The sequence below is a fragment of the Puccinia triticina genome, chromosome 12A (assembly GCF_026914185.1).
Source record: "Puccinia triticina chromosome 12A, complete sequence".
NCBI classification, from domain to species: domain Eukaryota; kingdom Fungi; phylum Basidiomycota; class Pucciniomycetes; order Pucciniales; family Pucciniaceae; genus Puccinia; species Puccinia triticina.
This window is the reverse complement of record NC_070569.1, coordinates 357,581-377,666: the sequence shown is the minus strand read 5'-3', so window position 1 is coordinate 377,666 and position 20,086 is coordinate 357,581. Positions and strand designations below refer to the sequence as shown.

General features: G+C 48.5%; 3 protein-coding genes across 3 annotated transcripts; 1 reads left to right on the top strand and 2 right to left on the bottom strand.

The window, feature by feature from the left end:
* Positions 1–3,984: 3,984 nt before the first annotated feature.
* Positions 3,985–4,356, top strand: PtA15_12A38 (uncharacterized protein; the record flags this gene model as incomplete). The annotated part of the gene is made up of 2 exons (XM_053161993.1): positions 3,985–4,175; positions 4,302–4,356. 2 exons carry the CDS (start codon positions 3,985–3,987, stop codon positions 4,354–4,356), a joined length of 246 nt encoding a protein of 81 aa, XP_053025608.1.
* A 13,757-nt stretch (positions 4,357–18,113) lies between these two features.
* On the bottom strand, positions 18,114–18,834 carry PtA15_12A37 (uncharacterized protein; the record flags this gene model as incomplete). Its single annotated transcript, XM_053161982.1, has 3 exons — positions 18,114–18,251; positions 18,322–18,597; positions 18,691–18,834. 3 exons carry the CDS (start codon positions 18,832–18,834, stop codon positions 18,114–18,116), a joined length of 558 nt encoding a protein of 185 aa, XP_053025607.1.
* A 544-nt stretch (positions 18,835–19,378) lies between these two features.
* Positions 19,379–19,783, bottom strand: PtA15_12A36 (uncharacterized protein; the record flags this gene model as incomplete). The annotated part of the gene is made up of 1 exon (XM_053161971.1): positions 19,379–19,783. The coding sequence occupies one exon, from the start codon at positions 19,781–19,783 to the stop codon at positions 19,379–19,381; it is 405 nt and encodes a 134-aa protein (XP_053025606.1).
* Positions 19,784–20,086: the final 303 nt, after the last annotated feature.

Below are 20,086 nucleotides of genomic sequence, written 5' to 3'. Positions count from 1 at the left end.
GTCTGGCCCTAAGAAGATGAGAGACTCCTTTACTGGACCCTTCTGTGAGCCTGTGTCTCTTATGTGACAGCAGGACACAAGAAAAATGGGTGGGCACTGCTTGGATTTCTTGGGATAAAGAAATAACAAACAGTAAGAGAAAAAGAGAGAGAGAGAAAGAGATGATCTGAGAGATGATATTCAAGGTTCTGTTGACCTGTAGGTGGGAACTAACATCCACTAGCAATGCCACTCCTTAAGGGAGTGCTGCCAAGCTGTGCCAGAGATTGCAACAGCCTCTTCTCACAATGGAAACATGGAAGGTATCTCAATTAGACAAGTCTAATCAGCCACCATTTTTTAGACTTCTCTGTGGATAGTCAAGGTTCTTTTAAGGGAAACCTATGTGGTTTTTTACTGACAAAAAGAAGGATATGAAGTGATTTGATCCTTGAGAGTAGATGTCTAGAGGTATATGTACCTGTGATCAAAGAGGAGAGAAACAAACAAGAGAGGAGAGAAAGCAGTCAAAGAGACAGAGAGGAACTCCTCTGAGATAATCAAGGTTCAATGAAAAGGTCACTAACTGTCAATATTCCTGTTGGTGATACTGGCAGTGTAGTGGCCTTGTTCTGGTGATCCTGGGTTGTCTGGAGGTGTGGTTCTGGTCTGCTGAAGTCTGTAGATCCTCCTCAGGCAAGGGGGATCCTGACTTCGAAAATTTCCACAGTTTGCTTATGTAATTACATATTTACATGTGGTTTGGCGCGCCTGGTAGTGCTGACACGTCACAACTGCGCATGCGCGCCACAACTCAAGAACTCAGGAAAGGAGTAGAGTTACAGAGAATTGCTAAGTTGTAACTAGGGTTAAAATTGCATGAGAAAACAGAATATGAAGTCAAAACAAGGATATCTCTTAAGATGAAAAGGATATGAAGTAATTCATACGTAAAGAGTAGAAAAAGGCAGACTTTAGGTCAGCTGTGTTGACTCTAAGGCTGACACCTTCCTTGTGAAAGCTTTACATGTAAAGAATGCTGTAGAAGTGATTCTGACTGAAGAATTCAGCAGGAAACATCCTACATTCCCTGTCAGTTTAGTGAAACCATACAGAGACCCCAATCCAGATAAGTTCCCCTTGAGACAGAAGGTTAAAGTTGTCATTCCCCCCATGGATAAGACCCCTCAGAGTAAATTCATACAGAAGATTCTCAGAGACAAAAGATTGAGAGTGGAAAACAGAGATGTCATGATGTACTTAGCTAGATACAAAGGCTTGAGTGCTGATCATGATGAATGGCTCCTTGAGAAGGACATTCCAGACTCTGCTATTCTTCTTAGGAAATTCAGAAGTGAGAAGAGGTCTACCCCTGTGGTTTAATTTCTTACAGAAATCCAACCCTTTTGGTGGTAGGGAATGTCAGCCTTAGAGTCAACACAGCTGACCTAATGTCTGCCTCTTTTCTACTTATTACATATGAAATTACATCATATCTTTTTCATCTTAAGAGATATCATTTCTTTGACTTCATATTCTGTTTCCTCATGCAATTTTAACCCTAGTTACAACTTACCTATTCTTTGTAACTATACTCCTTCCCTGAGTTCTTGAGTTGTGGCGCGCATGCGCAGTTGTGATGTGTCAGCGCTACCAGGTGCGCCAAACCACATGTACATATGTAATTACATAAGCAAACTGTGAAAATTTTTGAAGTCAGGATCCCCCTTGCCTGAGGAGGATCTATGTTGATATAAACTGAGACAGCAGACACAATATGTGAGGAGTGTTCGGAAAGGATAAAGTTTATTTCAATGAGGAAAAAGAAAACACAAAGAAAAAGACATACCTGAGACAGCAGACACGATATGTGAGGAGTGTTTGGAAAGGATGAAGAAAAGCCTTTCCGAGTGCTGCTGGCTCAGGTTATATAGAGTGAGGAATGATGAGCGAAAGATGTCACAACATGTGATATGTGAGAGAAATGAAGATTGAAGCGGGAAACAAAAGAGTGAACATGACTACGGTATAGTTAACTCAACAATCTACAGACTTCAGCACACCAGAACCACACCCCAGATAACCCAGGATCACCACCAAAGGGATTACCACGCTCCCAGTATACCTACCATCACAGGTGCCTAGGATATTGACAGTAAGTAAACTCTTTCACTGAACCTTGCTTATCCAGAGTGAAACTCTGTTTCTCTTGACTGTTTCTTCATTTCTTATACTCTTTCAATCTTAAAAGATCAAAAGGTTATCTCTGGTTAAGACCTATAAAACCAGAGCAGAGTAGTAACTCTACTTCTGAATCCCACCAATGTTTCCTTGTTGTGAGTGGAGGTCGTTGCTCTCTTTTTGGCCTGGCACAGCTGGCATCCAACTTTTCCAGGTTGAGAATAGCCCAGATCAATTTATAAAGACTTAAAGTCTAGGCCTGATCTTCTCTCTTTCTCTCTTTCTTTCTTCTCTCTCTGTTTGTATTTCTTTATCCCAAGAAATCAAACCAGATTCCCCCCCTTTTTCCTTGTGTTCTGTTGTCACTCAAGAGACACAGGCTCACAGCAAGGCAAAACACCTTTAATACTGACCCAATGTGCTTTTGGGGCAGGCCCATCTCAGGCCCGCTCAAGGCCTGCTCAAGCCCGCTCCAGGCCCGTGAAAAAAAACCATCTCAAAACATTTTCCAATTATTTTTGCTCAGTTTGGGACATTTTATTTTTTTGGCTCAGCATGCTCAGTTTGTTCCTCTGAGTGAAATTTTGGTTTTATTTCTTTCATGTTGACTTTTTTTTTTTTTTTGGGTGAAATAATAAATGTTTTCAGTGGAATGGAATCAGTCCTGTCTTTGAAGATTCTTTTACCCAGATGGAATTTAATAGCTTAGAGAAGAATATCCTTTGTGATTATATCATCTTCTGCCACAAGAACTTTCCACAAAACCATACGGAAGTTTTAAACCATGCTTGTTTATATGTCAAATTTTGTACCTCGTTTGCAAAAGTAAGTCTTTCTAATATTTTTTTTACCAATCAGTTGTCCTTATTATCAATTATAATATTACCTAATCACTGTTCTTTTAGGTTAATACTAGAGGCCAAGGCGGCTTTGCCACTGCAGACCTTATGTTTAGTTCCTTCAGTCCTGTTTTGAATCCCCCCTTCTAGCCAGATTTCACAGCTCACATTCTGGCCCATGCCTACCTGAAATCTCTCACAAAGACTTCCCATTATTTCTTTAGACAACTCCTTTGGTTTTCCTCCCTGGGGAAAGCCCTCCTCTCCACCCACCTACTTAAACCAAGTTCAATAAAAATAAATGTCTCCATTTAGGTTCTTGATGTCTTTTAATCCTTTTAGATTAGTCTCTGGGAACTTCCTACTGTCATCAACTCTTAATCTACAAGTAGTTTTCATCCAGCTATGCATGACATGAGGGCTTATCAGGATTAAATTATGTGTTGGTAGCTTATTTTTTCTCAGCTGCTGAGATATGTATATTCCAACTTCACATAAAGTTTTGCTGGTTTGCAGAAAATTCATGCTTTATCCTGACTGCTATCCTCTTAAGTAAGTTGTGCTAAATTAAATAACAGTAGTTCTTAAACTACCAAAAGACTTGTAATTTTTCTTTATGATTCACAGGCTATTGATTTATGTTTATTCTATTTCATTTTCTTAAATATTGATATTTGATAGCTATGGATGATGGGCTTGTGCTGCAATTCTTTGGCATTGCTGCAAGGTGGGGGGTGATCACGGAGGGAAGGGAGAGAGACGCGGGGGCTGGCTTTGAGGGCCCAACCGGGAGAGGGGCTTGCTCGCCAAGAGGAGTCATTGAGAGATTGGCAAGAGGCCAACGCAACGGAAGATAGACAGAAGCAAAGAGATGGTGACGTATCTCCTTGCGCTGCGGCTTTCGACGGTCCCCGTCCACAACATCGAACAGCCGGTCGCGTACCAGCAGCAGCAGCAACAGCAGGCGGCGGCTGATGTGGGGGCGATGGGGGACAACGAGCCGGGCGCGGACGGGGGGCCGCAAAGGTTGACAACCATGATCGCTGAGCGATGGCTCCCTCCGGCCGCCTTGCTGTCCCTGCTTGGCCCTATCGTCCTCCTCCGCGCCGCCGAAGGCCTTTTCTCTACCGGTCTATTTCTTCTCCAACCCTCTTCCTCCCCAGGCGGGGAACCGAGGTAAACGACCCAAGTGCACTCTTGGGGGCGGGGTTGGGGTGTGACACGACCCTGTTTTGTATGTATGTGCATGTTGCACGTTTGAGGTCGCCGTCGTCTGAAACGATGACGGGTGGTCGTTGGCAGGCGGATAGGGGCATATGAGGAGATCATGCCGATCCCCCATCATATCGCCCCTTGACCGGCCAGAGGTCGCAACCCAACGAGCCACCCAGCCTGACGCCCCCTCGAGGCGTCCAAGCGGCAAACCAGGCCGGCGGGCAACATGCGGACGCCCGTTCGCTGCGGGTCCCAGCCGGCGTCAGGATGAGCTGTGCGATCGGCTGCCGACCCCAGTTTGCGGCACAGCCTGACGCCAGCTCAACCGCGACGCATGGCTGGCCACCCGGGGAGGCGCCTGGCCCACGCCCTCAGCGGCACCTGTCAATATCACAGTTGACCTGACGCCCTCTAGGCTCGGGCGGCCCGCCGTATATGACGGTGACGCCAGCGTGACTCATGGTCACGCTGGCGTCTTGTAACGCCCACCTGGTGCATGTATGACTCCTGCGTCAGGTGGGCGCAGGGGCTTGTCCCGATTCGCCCGGGTGTGACGTAGTTGGTGTTGGGGGCGTCTCAACGGTAGTTCTGGCTGCGGGCGTCTCGTAGGCAATTGTGAAGGCGAGAGGGAGTGGCGGGGAGTTTTATGGGTCTGATACTCGGGCGAAGAGCTGTGGCGTGGTGCGGTTGGTGGGGCGGCGGGCGGTGTTGTGTATGATGAGATAATGAGAGTGGGGGTTTGGTGAATGTCAGGTATAAAAGGGGGGGGGGGGTGGGAGGGATTTAGCTTCAGGCGACCTGCCGGGCTGTATTTCCAGTCAGGTGGTCACCTCACCCCCGTCCGCTGTTGCAATTGCGCAGTCCGGCTGGGGATATTTGGGAACCCCCCTGTGCTTTTGGGCTGGGGATCCTCTTCCCAACGCTTTTTAACCCTGCTAGACAGGGATGGGCGTTGGGCCACAATGCGCCAGCTTGCTGCGCTGGGTGGCAGGGAGCGGGATTTGTTTGTGTCCATTTTTTTTTGTATTTATTATTTGTGTTGTCCCCTCATGCCCTGGTGTCCCATGTTTTGTAGGAGGCAAAACCTTTGATTTTTTTTTTTGTATTTTGCCAAGTTGTAGGGGGAACCCTTGAATTTTTTTTCTACAAACCTGAGACTTTAATATACTTGGATTCATAGGCCCGAACCTATAATTAAGCAAGAAGATCTGATGGCTAGCGGTTCAAATTTGGATCTGAGCTCCAGCTCCTCGGGCTTCAGATTCATGAGCCCAGTTTATTTCGGTCACCAAGGCAGTAAGTACTTTGTTTTCTTCTTTATCCCAAGGATTATAACATTTAACATGAACCGCCACATATCCAAGTATATTAAAGCTTCAGGTTTGCAGAAAAAGAATCAAGGGTTTCCCCTACACATGAGCAAATTACAAAAAAAAGAAGAAAAAAAATCAAGGGTTTCCCCTATACATGAAGCAATTACAAAAAGAAAATGCCATGGTTTCCCATTTTACAAAACAAGCAAATACAGGCTCTAATTGACCTCACAATTCACACGCAACACACAAAAAAAAGCTAAAAATAAAATTCAAATAACCAAAAACAAGAGAAAAAAAAAACCCGCTCCCTGCCACCCAGCGCAGCAAGCTGACGCACCGTGGCCCAACGCCCATCCCTGTCTAGCAGGGTTAAAAAGTGTTGGGAGGAAGGCCCCCAGCCCTAAAGCACAAGGGGGGCCCACAAATATCCCCTGCCAGACTGCGCAAATGCAACAGCGGACGGGGGTGAGGCAACCCCCGAGCTGGAATTACAGCCCGTGAGTCGCCTGAGGAACTCACACCTCAAACTCACCGCCCTTCTTATAGGCGTTCCACCCCGCCAAGCTTGATGCAACCCAAAGACCACGCCATAACTGCAACCCATCCCGCCAGACCGTCCCCAATACAATGCTCAAAGCCACCTCCCAAACATTCAATAGAGGTATGACGACGGGACGAGTGGGGCGTCAAATTGGCGGCGACCGTGGCGCCCCATTGACCCCGCATGGGAAACTACTATTGAACTATTCTGCGGTTTCATTTAGTCACCTTGTTATAGTATCAACTTAGCTTCGCCGCAGTAGTCTAAACCTAGTTGTAGTTAGTTAAGAGCCTTCGGGCACATTGTACCCAATCTCTTTTCTTCATTCATTCAACTTGGTTTTTCCCTCAAACACTGATCCACGCTCCCCGTGTCTCAGGTACTGTTGTCTTTCACTATCTTCTGTTCTTTTGCTCTTGTCTCACTCATGTCTTTCTCTAGGTTGGCTTTTCTTGTGTCTCGCTCGTGTGCTCCTCTAAGTCGGATCACTCATACTTCACTCGTCTAAAAGGTGTGCAGGAAATACATTCATTCAACTCGGTTTTTCCCTCAAACACTGATCCACGCTCCCCGTGTCTCAGGTTGGCTTTTCTTGTGTCTCGCTCGTGTGCTCCTCTAAGTCGGATCACTCATACTTCACTCGTCTAAAAGGTTGGCTTTTCTTGTGTCTCGCTCGTGTGCTCCTCTAAGTCGGATCACTCATACTTCACTCGTCTAAAAGGTTATGAGCCCAGTCTAGCGCTGGTTAACCGACGTTTGTTAGATCCCGACATCTCTGAGCTCGAACACTATGTCGTCCGATAAAACGGCAAAAGACACCGTACCAAGCCTCGGCAAAACCACCTGGGCAGAATGGAAAACCCAGGTCCTTGCTTACTGTCAAGAACTCAACCTTGACAAGTATCTCCTTCGCGATATCGAAGCTCCCCCGGAGACTGACGAAACGAAGTTTGAGATCTATGAAGCAAGGAGAGGAAAAGCCGCTGGTATATTGGTACGCACCATGGGACAACTTAACAACAACAAGTTTGTCAACGATACCAAACGACGAGACCCACGAAAGCTGTGGAAACTCCTGTCTACAAGCTATGAATCCAACTCAGCTGAAAACCAAGCTAAGGTATATCAGTCGTTTTGCAACCTCAAGTTCGGCAAAGATCTGTCAACTTTCTTCGAAGACCTCAGTGCCCACTTGGCCACTATCTCTTCTGTCGGACTGGTAATCGGAATCCCGAAAGACGTCCATCTTCACGAGCACCTGTTCTGCGAACAAATCATCGCTAAACTTCCTGATTCCCTCATTTCCTTCAAGGATCGTCTGGCCGACAAACGTCCGCTGACTGTTGAAGAAGTCAAGGAACTCATCCAGGGTAAAATCAATAGCTCATCAGACGTTTCAATCCCAAGCACCGACACCCAAACAATCAAATCCGAATCAGCCCTCATGGCGACGGTCCCCTTTTGCGAAGGCGGAGTTCACAATCCCGCGACTAGTCACCCAGCAAGCAAATGCTGGCAACTTCACCCCGGTTGAAAGAAAAACAAAAAAGGGAAGAAGCAAGCCAAAGCAGCAGTTAACGACGAGTCGGACTCCGTCAGCATCTCGAGCAACGGAGCATACAGGTGTATCAATCCGAAAAAGGCCCTGTCAGCTCACTCGAACATGACAATGTTTCTTGACTCCGGATGCTCCGATCATCTGTTCCCGAAAAAGGAACACTTCTCTTCTTACAAGAAGCTCTCATCGTCCCTGGAGATCGCCGACGGTCAATCTATGAAGGTTGAAGGTACCGGATATGTGCATATCGACAACGGCTTAGGATCATCAATCCGTTTGAAAGCTCTTCACGTCCCGCGAGTCGTTCAACCACTGATCAGTTCGGGGCGTCTCTTCTGCAAGGGATGCGTTGTCCAAAAACCAGCCGGAACCACCAATCCCAACTCACCCGACTTCATAGTCCTGGACCTACACCTTGACTCGCCGGTCCTCAAAGGAAAGGTACAGGGAAATGTGTTCGTTCTAGACGGCAAGCCGACCAATCCCGGAGCTGGTGAGCATTCTCATCCACTCATCGCTAGAAGCGCAATCGCTGATAGCTCGCTCCTTCACAACCGCGCTGGTCATCCTAGTCGAGAAGCCTTGAAGATCATGTTCGGAGTTGACCACTCAACGCTAGAGTGTAGATCTTGTCGTCTCTCAAAGTCCACTTTGCTCCCCTTCTCTAAAACTCTCCCTCCACCGACTCGTATCCTAGAGTTTGTTTACATGGATCTCAGTGGGAAAATCACTCCTCCCACAGTTGGCGGAGGCCTCTACTACTTTAAAATCACCGACGCATTTTCATACTTCAAAGTAGTCTACATTCTCCGATCTAAAGACGAAGCGTTTGAGCAATTTAAGTCATACTATCGTGCAGTAACCAATTTACACCAATCCAAAATCGTCAATGTCGTCACAGACGGAGGCGGAGAGTTCAACTCAAATGAGTTCAAAGCCTTCTTTGATGCAAACGGTGTTACTCATCACGTAACTGCTCCATACACTCCTCAACAAAACTCGGTAGCGGAGAGAGGCAACAGGACCACCAGCGAGAAGGCTCGGGCTCTCCTGAAAGAAGGCAATCTTCCAGCTGAGCTCTGGGGAGAGGCAGTGACAACAGCAGTACTGTACGAGAATATCACACCGACTCGAAAGATCAAGTGGAAAACTCCACATGAACTTTGGTTTGGCAGGAAGTTCGATTACTCAAGGCTACGGGTCTTTGGCTCGAGGGCCTACGTCAACATCCCAAAGGAGCGCAGGCAAGGCAAATTCGGCGACACGGCGAAATAAGGAATCCTTGTAGGGTACCGGCTGGGTATTCCGAACTGGAGAATACTCATGCCAGGAAACAAGGTGGAGTTCAGTCATAACATTTGCTTCGACGAGACTGTTTTTCCAGGAATCTCCACTTGTTATCCAGCCGGTACATCCCCTCCCCATTTCTTTGAGGACTCTGTTGACTTCCTACCATCATCGGAAGAAGACATTGCGTCAGTCAATCCGGAATTGCCACTGCAACCCAACCCCAATCCGGCCGCGGATCCCATGTCCGGGCAGGCAGACGTGTCCGATACAACTGCGGAGACATTTATCACTGCTCCCGCAGCAAGCCCTAGGTCCCCGGATGAACCGGTTCCCCCGGCAACAGCCCCTGGCCGACCCGGATGGGAATGGGTGCCAAGTGATCAGCCTCCACCAAAAGCCATATCCGCTAACATCGACGCATCAAGCATCATCACCACCAAACGCCGCGCTCAAATGGCTATGTCAATCTTCTCAAACGAACCATGGTACAAACCAACGGCTATGGCAGCTCTGGCGCCAGCTCATCCTCTCGACGATGTCCCGCGCACTTATCGAGAGGCCATGCAGTCAGCAGATTCGGAGCGCTGGCTACTGGCTATTTCAGATGAACTCGACGCCATGCATCGTTTGGAGGTATGGGAGATTGTCCCGGTCGAACCGGGATTCCGTCTCATCGGTACCGTTTGGGTTTTTCGACGCAAATACGACGCCAACGGCATTCCTATCAAGCTCAAGGCCCGACTTTGCGCGCAGGGTAACGCTCAGGAGGAAGGTGTCAACGTTGGCGAAACCTATGCGCCTACTGGTCGGCAGTCAGCTCTCCGGACAGTCGTCACAATCGGTGCTAATGAGGGAATGGAGATTCACCAAATGGACGTCAAGAATGCTTTCCTGAACGGCATCCTCAAAGAAGTCGTCTACCTCCGCCCTCCAGCCGGTCTGACTGTTCCGCAAGGTCACTGTTTGAAGCTTAAGAAGTCGATTTATGGGCTTCGTCAAGCGCCCCGGGTTTGGTATCGCGATCTCAAATCGTTTTTCGACTCCATCAACTTCGAGTCATCACCGGCGGACCCGTGTCTCTTCGTCTCGAATGTCGAAGGATGGCGTTGCTTCGTTCACGTGTACGTGGATGACATGGTGATTGTCAGCCACGACGTCAATCGCTTCAAGGATTTAATCTCAAAGCGGTACTTAATGGAAGACCTGGGCAGAGCGTCCTCTCTCCTCGGCATGAAGCTTACTCACTCACCAGGTCGAGTCACTCTATCCCAACAATCATACACTGAAAAGCTTGTCAGTGAGTACAATCTCACCAACGCACGTCGGACTCAGACCCCGATGATCCCGAATTCGCGACTCCAAGCAGCCTCAGAAGAAGAACGCGAAGCCTTCTTGGAGCTTGGCGTCAACTACAGACGAGCAGTCGGTGCGGTCAACTATCTATCGGTAGCGACTCGCCCCGACATCGCGTTTGCCGTTTCCCAGCTCTCTCAGCATCTCGAGCGCCCCGGTATCACCCACTGGCGGGCGTTCATTCACCTCATCCGTTACCTGTCATCGACCAAATCATACAAGCTAACCCTAGGAGGCGGTACCGGCCACCCTCAAATGTTCACCGATGCCGACTTCGCTAACTGCGCAGATACCCGACGCTCATACACTGGCTATCTTCTCCGTTGGGGTAACAGTGTCTTGTCCTGGAAATCAAGGAAGCAGCCATCAGTATCAACATCGACAACCGAAGCGGAATACCGAGCGCTCTACGAGGGCGCCCAAGAAGGGGTCTGGTTCTCCTACTTGCTAGCATCCTTGAAGGTCTCCAATCAGCCATCACTCAATGTTCACGTCGACAACCAAGCAGCCATCGCACTCGCCAAGAATCCAATGTATCAACAACGCACCAAGCACATCGATCTCAAGTATCACTGGACCCGTGAAATACTCGAATCCGGCGCAATCTCAGTAACCTACATCTCCACATCTGAAATGCAAGCAGACGGCCTGACGAAATCACTCGCCCGACCGAAACATGAAAAATTAATCAGCGTTCTGAACCTAGCAAGCTAGTGAAAGAGGGGGGGTATTGAACTATTCTGCGGTTTCATTTAGTCACCTTGTTATAGTATCAACTTAGCTTCGCCGCAGTAGTCTAAACCTAGTTGTAGTTAGTTAAGAGCCTTTGGGCACATTGTACCCAATCTCTTTTCTTCATTCATTCAACTCGGTTTTTCCCTCAAACACTGATCCACGCTCCCCGTGTCTCAGGTACTGTTGTCTTTCACTATCTTCTGTTCTTTTGCTCTTGTCTCACTCATGTCTTTCTCTAGGTTGGCTTTTCTTGTGTCTCGCTCGTGTGCTCCTCTAAGTCGGATCACTCATACTTCACTCGTCTAAAAGGTGTGCAGGAAATACATTCATTCAACTCGGTTTTTCCCTCAAACACTGATCCACGCTCCCCGTGTCTCAGGTTGGCTTTTCTTGTGTCTCGCTCGTGTGCTTCTCTAAGTCGGATCACTCATACTTCACTCGTCTAAAAGGTTGGCTTTTCTTGTGTCTCGCTCGTGTGCTCCTCTAAGTCGGATCACTCATACTTCACTCGTCTAAAAACTACACCCAATCGAGAGGGGGCATGGCGCCACCAACTTTGAAAAAACAGCCATGCCAAATCGGCGCCCCTTGTGACCCATAATTGCCACGGCGTGGCGCATACAAGAGCCACCGCCCTCCCACCGCCCCATGACCGACACTGGGTTGGTACAAGTCTCGGAGTCGCCAACAGGAGGCCCGCGGGACCCTCGCGTGCCTGGGCATCCTAATGACTGGCCCGGGTTCCTCCCCCTCGCGCCATTTGTTGGATCGCCAGCCATGAGTCTCAAGACCACTACGCCCCAAGGGCAGGAGGGCCGGTTTGTCCCTCGGGGGCCTCCATGCTGCCCTTACGTTGCTCAGGCCTGCATCTCATGGCCGAGCCCCAGCTCGGCCTCGGGCCATGTCGGAAGGACATGCCCTCAGGTTCTTGGGACAACACGTCCATCATGTTTCATCCTGCTACACCCCCAGGATGAAACAGGATGCTCTGCAGAGCCCCCCCCTCATTTTCCCACCTCTAAAGGGCATTCCCCCCCTGGCATCGGCCAGGGGCCTGTTGTTCCCCATTTCTGTTATTACACCAGGAAAAAAAAGTAGTCACTTGATGGCAAGTGACATGACACAGCTTTGTTTTCAGCTCCAACACTGCTCCAATGCTGCTCCTCTCCAACAGCACATCTAGGGCTTGCATGACAGGTGTCAGGATCAAAGCACTCAATGTGACAAAACCAGATGATGCTCAGCTTTGGCCCTGGCCCAGCTGATGCTCAGCTTTGGCCCTGGCCCAGCTGATGCTCAGCTTTGGCCCTGGCCCAGCTGATGCTCAGCTTTTACCCTGGCTCAGCTGATGCTCAGCTTTTACCCTGGCTCAGCTGATGCTCAATTTTTGCCCTGGCCCAGCTGATGCTCAGCTTTGGCACCGGCCAGCTGATGATCATCTTTGACCCTGGAACAGCTGATGCTCAGCCTTGGACGTGGCTCAGCTGATGCTCAGCTTTGGCCCTAGCCTAGCTGATTTTCAGCTCTGGTCCTGTCCAAGCTAATTCCCATGTTTTTCCCTGGCCTGGCTCAGCTGACACTCAGCAAGCTGAGCATCAGCTGGCCAGCTGGCCCAGGACTGGATAAAAGCTCAGCTGGAACAGAACTAGGAAAAGGCTGAGCAAAGACTGGTAAAAAGCTGAGCATCAGTTGTGCCAGGACTAGTACAAAGCTGAGCATCAGCTGGGCAAGGACTGGTAAAAATGTTTTATTCCAATTCTGAGAGTGAGCTGCGTGAAAAAGCTGAGTATGAGCTGAGCAAAAAAGCTGAGTATGAGCTGGGTACCAAAGCTGATTATCAGCTGGACAGAACTGAGGATCAGTTGGGCTCATCAAAAACTGAACAGGACCTCCTTGGTAAATTTTGGAAGTTGAGGAGACAGTTGGGAGATTGGGGCAGATAGTGGATAGATATTGGATAGATGTTGGGTAGCTGGCTGGAGCTGGTGTGATGTCACTTGTCATCAACTAACTATTTTATTTTCCTGGTGTTATTAACAACATGCAATGAATAAGACCAAATACCCATGAATCTTGTATGCGGCTGACCCATGATGCCTGCCCCAACTGGGACCACAAGCCCACCGGGATCTATTCTACCCTGCCTCGTGCCCCCAAGTGAGCGTCCCCTGTTTGTCTGAGCGCCGCGCCTGCTGTCACATTGGGCCAATAGGTGAACCGACCGTCGTACGCCTCCGGCACGCCTGCCCTGTCGTCCAGCTCGCCTGTCAGTTATGCGGATTATGGCCGACCGGTTGGGCCCTCAGGTGGAAGCCCCGTATACGTCTCACTAGACGCTCACAACCCGCCCCTTTGGGGCCTCGCAGTCGCCAAGTCTTGTCGACATGGGTGCCACCCTGTCGCGCGATTGCGCCGCCCCTCAAATCGCCTTTTTATGCGACCCCCAACGCGTCGACCATGGGACAGGGGCATCCCATGGCCGAACCGGCGTGGCGACCCAAGTCCGCCCTTTTGGAGTGCGGCGGCCTCGGGGTGACCCACTTGGGAGGCCCCTGGGACCTCCCTGACGGTCCCAAGGTCGTCGTTGGGGGCGCCTGTGGGGCGGTGCTCCTAGGGTTGAACCAGCGTCGCCGCCTGATGGCTGGGTCACGGGGGCGCCCCACTGATGGTTTCTGGGGCGACTCGACCGCCCCGCGGTGTATGTATGCCTCAGTGGCGCGCTGTGACCATACCCTCCACGGGCGCTCGCTATACGCCCATGTGGCGAGTGGGGTGACGCCCCACATGCGTCGCCTTATGTCCAACAACCGGGGGGGAAAGGATTGCCGCCCCCGGCAAAAGAATTAACTGACTGCGTGCAGGGTCGAACACACGGCTTTGCCAGGCTTTCTCAGCTGCACTCTGTACTGACCGCACTACTGCAGTTTCAGTTGAATTCTTGGGTTTTCAATGTTCCTCAATCTTCATCTCCTCCAGAGGGATGTGTGAACAGAGGCTTGGGATCCATCCTGACTCTGTCAAACAAACCAAGAAGGTAGTTGGAGGCGATGTGATGTGTTCATGCGGCGCGCGTTCTCCTCCATTGCACTCTACCCACATGTGCTCACAAGAAAACTAAGGACTTTGACGTAAAACTGATTCCTAGGACCGTCAAGTTGCGAAGTTATGAGGTTTATACCACATAGCCCATTGTCCTGTTGGCACGGAGATCTTCCTTGGCATAGTCAGCAGGGACACAGCTTGCAATGCTCAACTGCAACGGGAGTTCGCCCCGCCCTCGTCTTTTTGTCTGAGCTGTCAAGCCAGACCCCACCCCCAGATTGGAGTATGTACCAGCTTGGGCGCCCCATGGATGCCCCTGTCCATGCCGCGCTTGTGGGGTGTCATCATACACTTGAGCCTTTGAGGTGGAAGTCCAGCGAGCGCCCATGGAGAGTATCGTCATAGCGTGCGCTGTGGAACTACTCAAAGGGGAGAATAGAGCTTGGAAGGTAAATGGATAGCAACACTAGTACTAATGTAAGCTATGCAAGGGTGCTGATGAGGCTGCCTTCCTGACTAATGCTGAGGGGATGAGAGTGACACTAAGAAAAAAGAAGAAAAGGTGTGGCTGATTTCTGCTTGATCTTAGGAGCTAGTACTATGAGCTTTAACTACTGACTACTGAGGGTAAGAGAGATGGAGGATTGATGAGAGTGGGGGACTTATAATTTCTGTATCCAAAATTATCTATAAATTCTGTATATATTTCTCTGCATAAGGTACAAGTGAGGGGGGGGGAAGACAATTCTTATAGTAAGGAGGGATGAGCACAGACAATGAAGAGTTCTGGCTATGAGAATGAAGGTTGTACAAATGAGGAAGAGTGATGTGAACATAGTAACAGTATGTAATGATGAGCAATGCTGAAAAGGGAATGCTGGTTATGGGAATAAAAGAATGTACTAATGGGGAAAAGTGATGAGAACATAGTAACAACTTGTAATGATGAGCACTACTGAAAGAGGTAAGCACAGATCTAATGATGTAATGTGTATAATAGCCATAGTACATAATGAGGAATGTATGTAAAGGGTTTAGGATGTGAAAGTAATTATGTAAAAGTAATGTACTGTAATGATTCAAGTAAGTTACTAATGAATTGAGTATTGTAACTAATGAAGACTGTAGATTATCTGTAAGTCTTATATCCTCTATAACTACTGAACCATTGAAGATAAGGGTATACTATGTATGAGGGACTATATGTGAAATTTGATGTAGAATCTGAATATGCAATAATAATGAGGTATTTGTGAAGGTTTATGGGGAAATGTTCAATGTAATGATGAATATATGTAAAAGAAAGCAATATAATACTACTTATGGTTTGGAATGGAGCACCGCAGCGCCAGAGACAGTTTTATTGAACAAGTTAACATTCAGCAAGACCATGAGAAGTTGGTTGGTGGTAAGGTGAAGTGCCTGCTAAAGAAATCTTTTTCCCTTTGGTGGGAATTATAAAATTTGCCAAGTCTAAGGTCAAGCCCAAAGGCAAATGAAGCTTCAAGCACATTCAAAGCTTTCATGGAAAGTTCATCCACACCAGCCCTCCATCCTGACCTCCAGCTTTCCTATAAATCTGTGTCAAATTGTGATGTATCTGTTTTGAGTGATTGCATTGTAAGAAATTAACCTTGGGTTCTTGTTAGCTTGAACAAAGATGCTCATGGTTGATACTTGTCACATTAATACTTGTCAAAATTAAGTTACAGAGTTGGTTCAAGGATGGGTTTATTTGTGATTGAACATTCTTGATAAAAGTTTAATTCTAATTTTGAAATTGATATGAAGCCAAGGGCCTTCCAGAGACACTTTGATGGCAAGATTGGTAGAAATAATCTGAGAAAAGTTTGAAGACTAATTTGAGCTGTGAACGATATTGGGATATTGGAGAAATCACCAAAAAATCAAGCCAAAAAAATTAATTGCATGGGAGGTTAAACTAATGTGTAGTAGTTTTGGTCATAGGAGGGGAGTTTTACTACATGCCAATGCTCCAATGGAGACAAGCAAGGGCTTTTGAACTTTTGTTTACAGTGGAAAAGCTACCTTGGCCTCTAAAGATTATAGAAGGATTTATGCTGTGTGTATTTTTTTCCCCAAATACCAATCACCCAATGGGAAATGATGCTGCTACAGGAAGTTTAAAAATGCCATTTTCTTGATCCTCTAAGGCTGTGGGGTTGAAAAAATCTACATAGCAACAACAAGCTTAAATATTCATGTCTCTGCATCCATTCATTTCAAGAGAAAAAGTTTCATTATTATAAATCAAGTTTCATTCATGTGGGATATGTTTGGTTTGGATCTGAGCCATCAAAGTGTGTTTAGCCCATAAAGATGAAATTCCAGTTTGACAGATTTGTGAACTATTGACCCACTGCATCAGTGGGAGCCAGGAGTTTTGGCATAAACCTGCAGCGGCGAAGCCGCCTTGGCCTCTAGTTTTCTAGATAAAACCGCACCATTTAGCTCCTCCAGTTTGTAGGATCCTCCTGGAAATTGCCAACAAATTTGGTAAGGACCGTTCCAATTATTCTCAAAGAGTTTCCCATATTGAGAATCTAAACTTTTATTATAAACTAAAACCAAATCTTTTTCTTGTGTAGAGGTAGTATATGTTGGTACACCTCACACCTGGATATAGCTCAACGGTAGAGCAACCCAGCATGCATCGGGGAGATGCGGGTTCGATTCCCCCTGTCCGCACTATTCCTTTTACTCTCTCTACATCTTGTAATGATTTTCTAGGCTTTTTCTTATCATTCCAATACTCAGTAGCCTGCTTCCTAGACCTTAACAAATGTGAATGAGCTTGTTGTAAAATCTTATCCCGCCGGCGTAATTGAAGTACTTGAGCCTCTAGAAGCTCTTGAGTCGTCTTTACCAGTTCCCAATCGATCCCTAGAAATGTTTCCAGTTCTAAATCTAGCGGTAAAATAGCTTGTTGTCCAAAAACAAGCTCAAAAGGAGTATACCCCAAAGTTCTCTTCGTCAATATTCTATCCGCAAAGAGTACTAGCGGAAGAAGAAGGCAACACTTTTTGCCTTCTGTACCACAAATTTTAACTAAAGTGTCTTTTATCGCTTGATGTCCGCGCTCCACCATGCCGTTAGCTTCAGGATAGTATGGAGTCGTGACTTTAACTTCAATATCTAATTTTTTAAGTGATTCTTGAAATTGAGCTCCAAACTCAGATCCACCATCTACCACGACTGTTTTTGGCACTCCATAACGGTAAATCCAGTTCTCTTGAAATCTAATTAAGCACTTAGCGTCAACGTGTAACTGGAAATGTTGACCCCATGATACTGTCTGTAGTTTCTTAAGTATTTTAGATACTCCACAGAGCTCGAGTTTTGATTGGGAATAACTAGACTCGCGCTTAGAGAAAACTATGGATTCATATAAGACAGGTCTGTCCTTATCTTTGTCATCTTCCTGCGTTAGAACCGTGACCGCCGCAATGACGCTTGAATCAACTGATAATTTAACTTTACCTGCATTTTCTCCGTAATCTAGTTTTTTAAGAGTAACTAGAGTCCAAGGCGGCTACGCCGCTGCAAGTTCAGGGTATTTGTCTGACCCCTTGCCATCCCCATCAACCAGCTATATGTCCTAGCATGGCCCCTCATGCACCCGCAAAGGGGCTCGCCTCAAGTGTATTCCTTGGTAGCCTTTACCAAAAGTGATGGTGACAGTAAGACACAATAAATTTTAATGCGCGCGGTCCATGCAATGAATCATGACAGGAAAACTACCAGAAATAAAATAGAGAGAGAAAAAAGATGTGGGGAATGTGCGGTGTCAGGCACTTGATCACCAAAAAAAAAGAGGAATGAGCATAACAAAGCGGCAGTAAATGTAATAAGATCAAAGAGAGAATTAAGGGTGCTTTTTTGGGAGGTGGGAAGGTTGGAGGGGGGGATCGGCGCCAAAAGAGGACACAAAATAGTACATAAAGCACAGAAGCGCTCACACCACACCACAGAAACAACAACACAAACAAAAATAATGACAGATTATAGGGCGGAGAGAGAGACACATTTTGCGCAGAGGATGCTCAGGCTTGGAAGGGCCGTCTCGGGTGAGGGGTCATGACCCGGACAACGCTGCAGGTGCGGGCATCAAGCCCGGCGGCGATGACGCGGAGGACAATATCCTTGCTGGTGAAGATCCCAGCGATCCACCTGCCGTCGTTCTCCATCACACAGACGGCGGTGGTGTGGTATGCGCATGAGGATGGCAGCGTCCTTGACGCTTGTCTTCACGCCCACCGTTGCCGCGCTCGTCCGGGCATCGAGGATCAAGCCCAGATCGGGGGAGGAAATCTTGTTCCGGAGCGCCTCAACGTACACCATCAGCGGGTTCACTGCCCCCGGCGTCGCCCCGCGCATCCCGTTGCTAAACTCCGACTGGACCCCCTCAATTGGATCGTAGAGCTTTTGCGAGGAGCAGCAGGCCCGTTCGAGCTTCTTGAGCAACTCGTAGAATACTTGGGTGATATCCAACAGTCCGATCATGTCTCCTTCATCGTTACAGACCGGCTGGATGACCGAAACACGTTATATTTTTCTTGTCTTTCTCTCTTCCTGGTGAGAGATGGGGTGGAATACCAAGTGCCTGAATCCTCTGGTGACCATTTTTGTGAGTGCTTCAGTGGCCGAGGTGGTGTCAATGGTGACCATCGGGTCGCGGGTCATGATCGCCGAGACAGGGGTCGTGTGGGGATCCATTCCATCTCCGATCACCTGCGAGACAAATAGATAGGGGAGAAAGCTCATTTTGACGGGCTGAATCGGATCGGAATGGGAAGATTGACCCTGAATGCCAGGTCCTTGGCAGTAAAGATCCTGTGTAGATGCTAGTCCTCGTCGACTACCAGGACGCAATCGGTCCGTTTAGCTGCACAGAGCTGAGATGCATCTGCGACTGTGATCGGGTGCAGAATGTAGGGATTAGCTAGGCCACCAGACAGAGACCGAGCGAGTCGGGGTTTTCCAACCTGTGATGTTGTCGAGCACTGTGAGGGCTGATAGCGGTCGTAATGCTGATACTGTGCCGGCCTGTCGTTTTGGTCTCGGTCCGCGCGTGCCGCCGCCGGCCTGATGGCTGGTCGTCCGTTTCTGGCCGGGTTGCTTCCGTTGCAGCGTATATATTATTCACAGCACGGACAACGACCGACCCCATAAACGAAGCAAAAGAACGATTGAAAAAGGGTTGTGAGAAAGAAGATCTTCGTGAGGGTGTTAGTGGAGAGAGTGACAGAAGGAGGAGGTCAAGGATGGTGGGAGGGTTGGTCAAGAAAAGTAGAGGGGGCAAGATATCTCATGGAGAGGGCGGCAAAGGAGAAGAAGGGTGGTGATGGGTGGATGTGATTTCCTGGATTTTGTCCTGAGAGTTGATTTGGGGGTCAAGAGTTCCAACTAGCGGGGAGTTGGGGGAAGGCTGGGTAGGAGGAGGAGGCTCAGAGGGCGCTGGTTCACTGGGTTTCTCGGCAGGGCTGTGAGTGTGCGGGTGGAGGAAGATGGAGATGCGCTTGGCGAGGCTGGCGGGCCGGCTGAGCGTGCTGCTGCCCGTCATCGTCGCGCCCTGCCGGCGATGGTGGCCGTGCTGGCCAAACGTGCCGCCAAAGGCGAGCTGCAGGTTTCCAAGCCAGATCGACCACTGTGTTGTATCTCTGGAGTCAATTGCCAAGGCCCTCCGCCTGGTCGAAGTTGCAGCCTCTCCCATGAGGGGAAAGCTGCCTGGCGGCCATATTGTGGGTGAGTGAGTTGCGGGAGCGGAGGATCTTGGGCCAGATGGGGTGCAGACTTGGGTTCTCGGACTTCATCCGCTCGAGCAGTGTCGGCTTGTCCTGCTTGCTGGCGGTGTTGTTGACCTCCGCGTGGGCCTCCTCCTTGACATACTTTTTGTTTTTGCGCTTGAATGGTATCTGCTTGTGTGCTTGGAAATCATGGTTTGGGTCTTCCCAATAAATGTACTAAGGGGGTCTTCTGGAGGACTTGAAGAATGGCGTGGGTATGATTTTTTCGG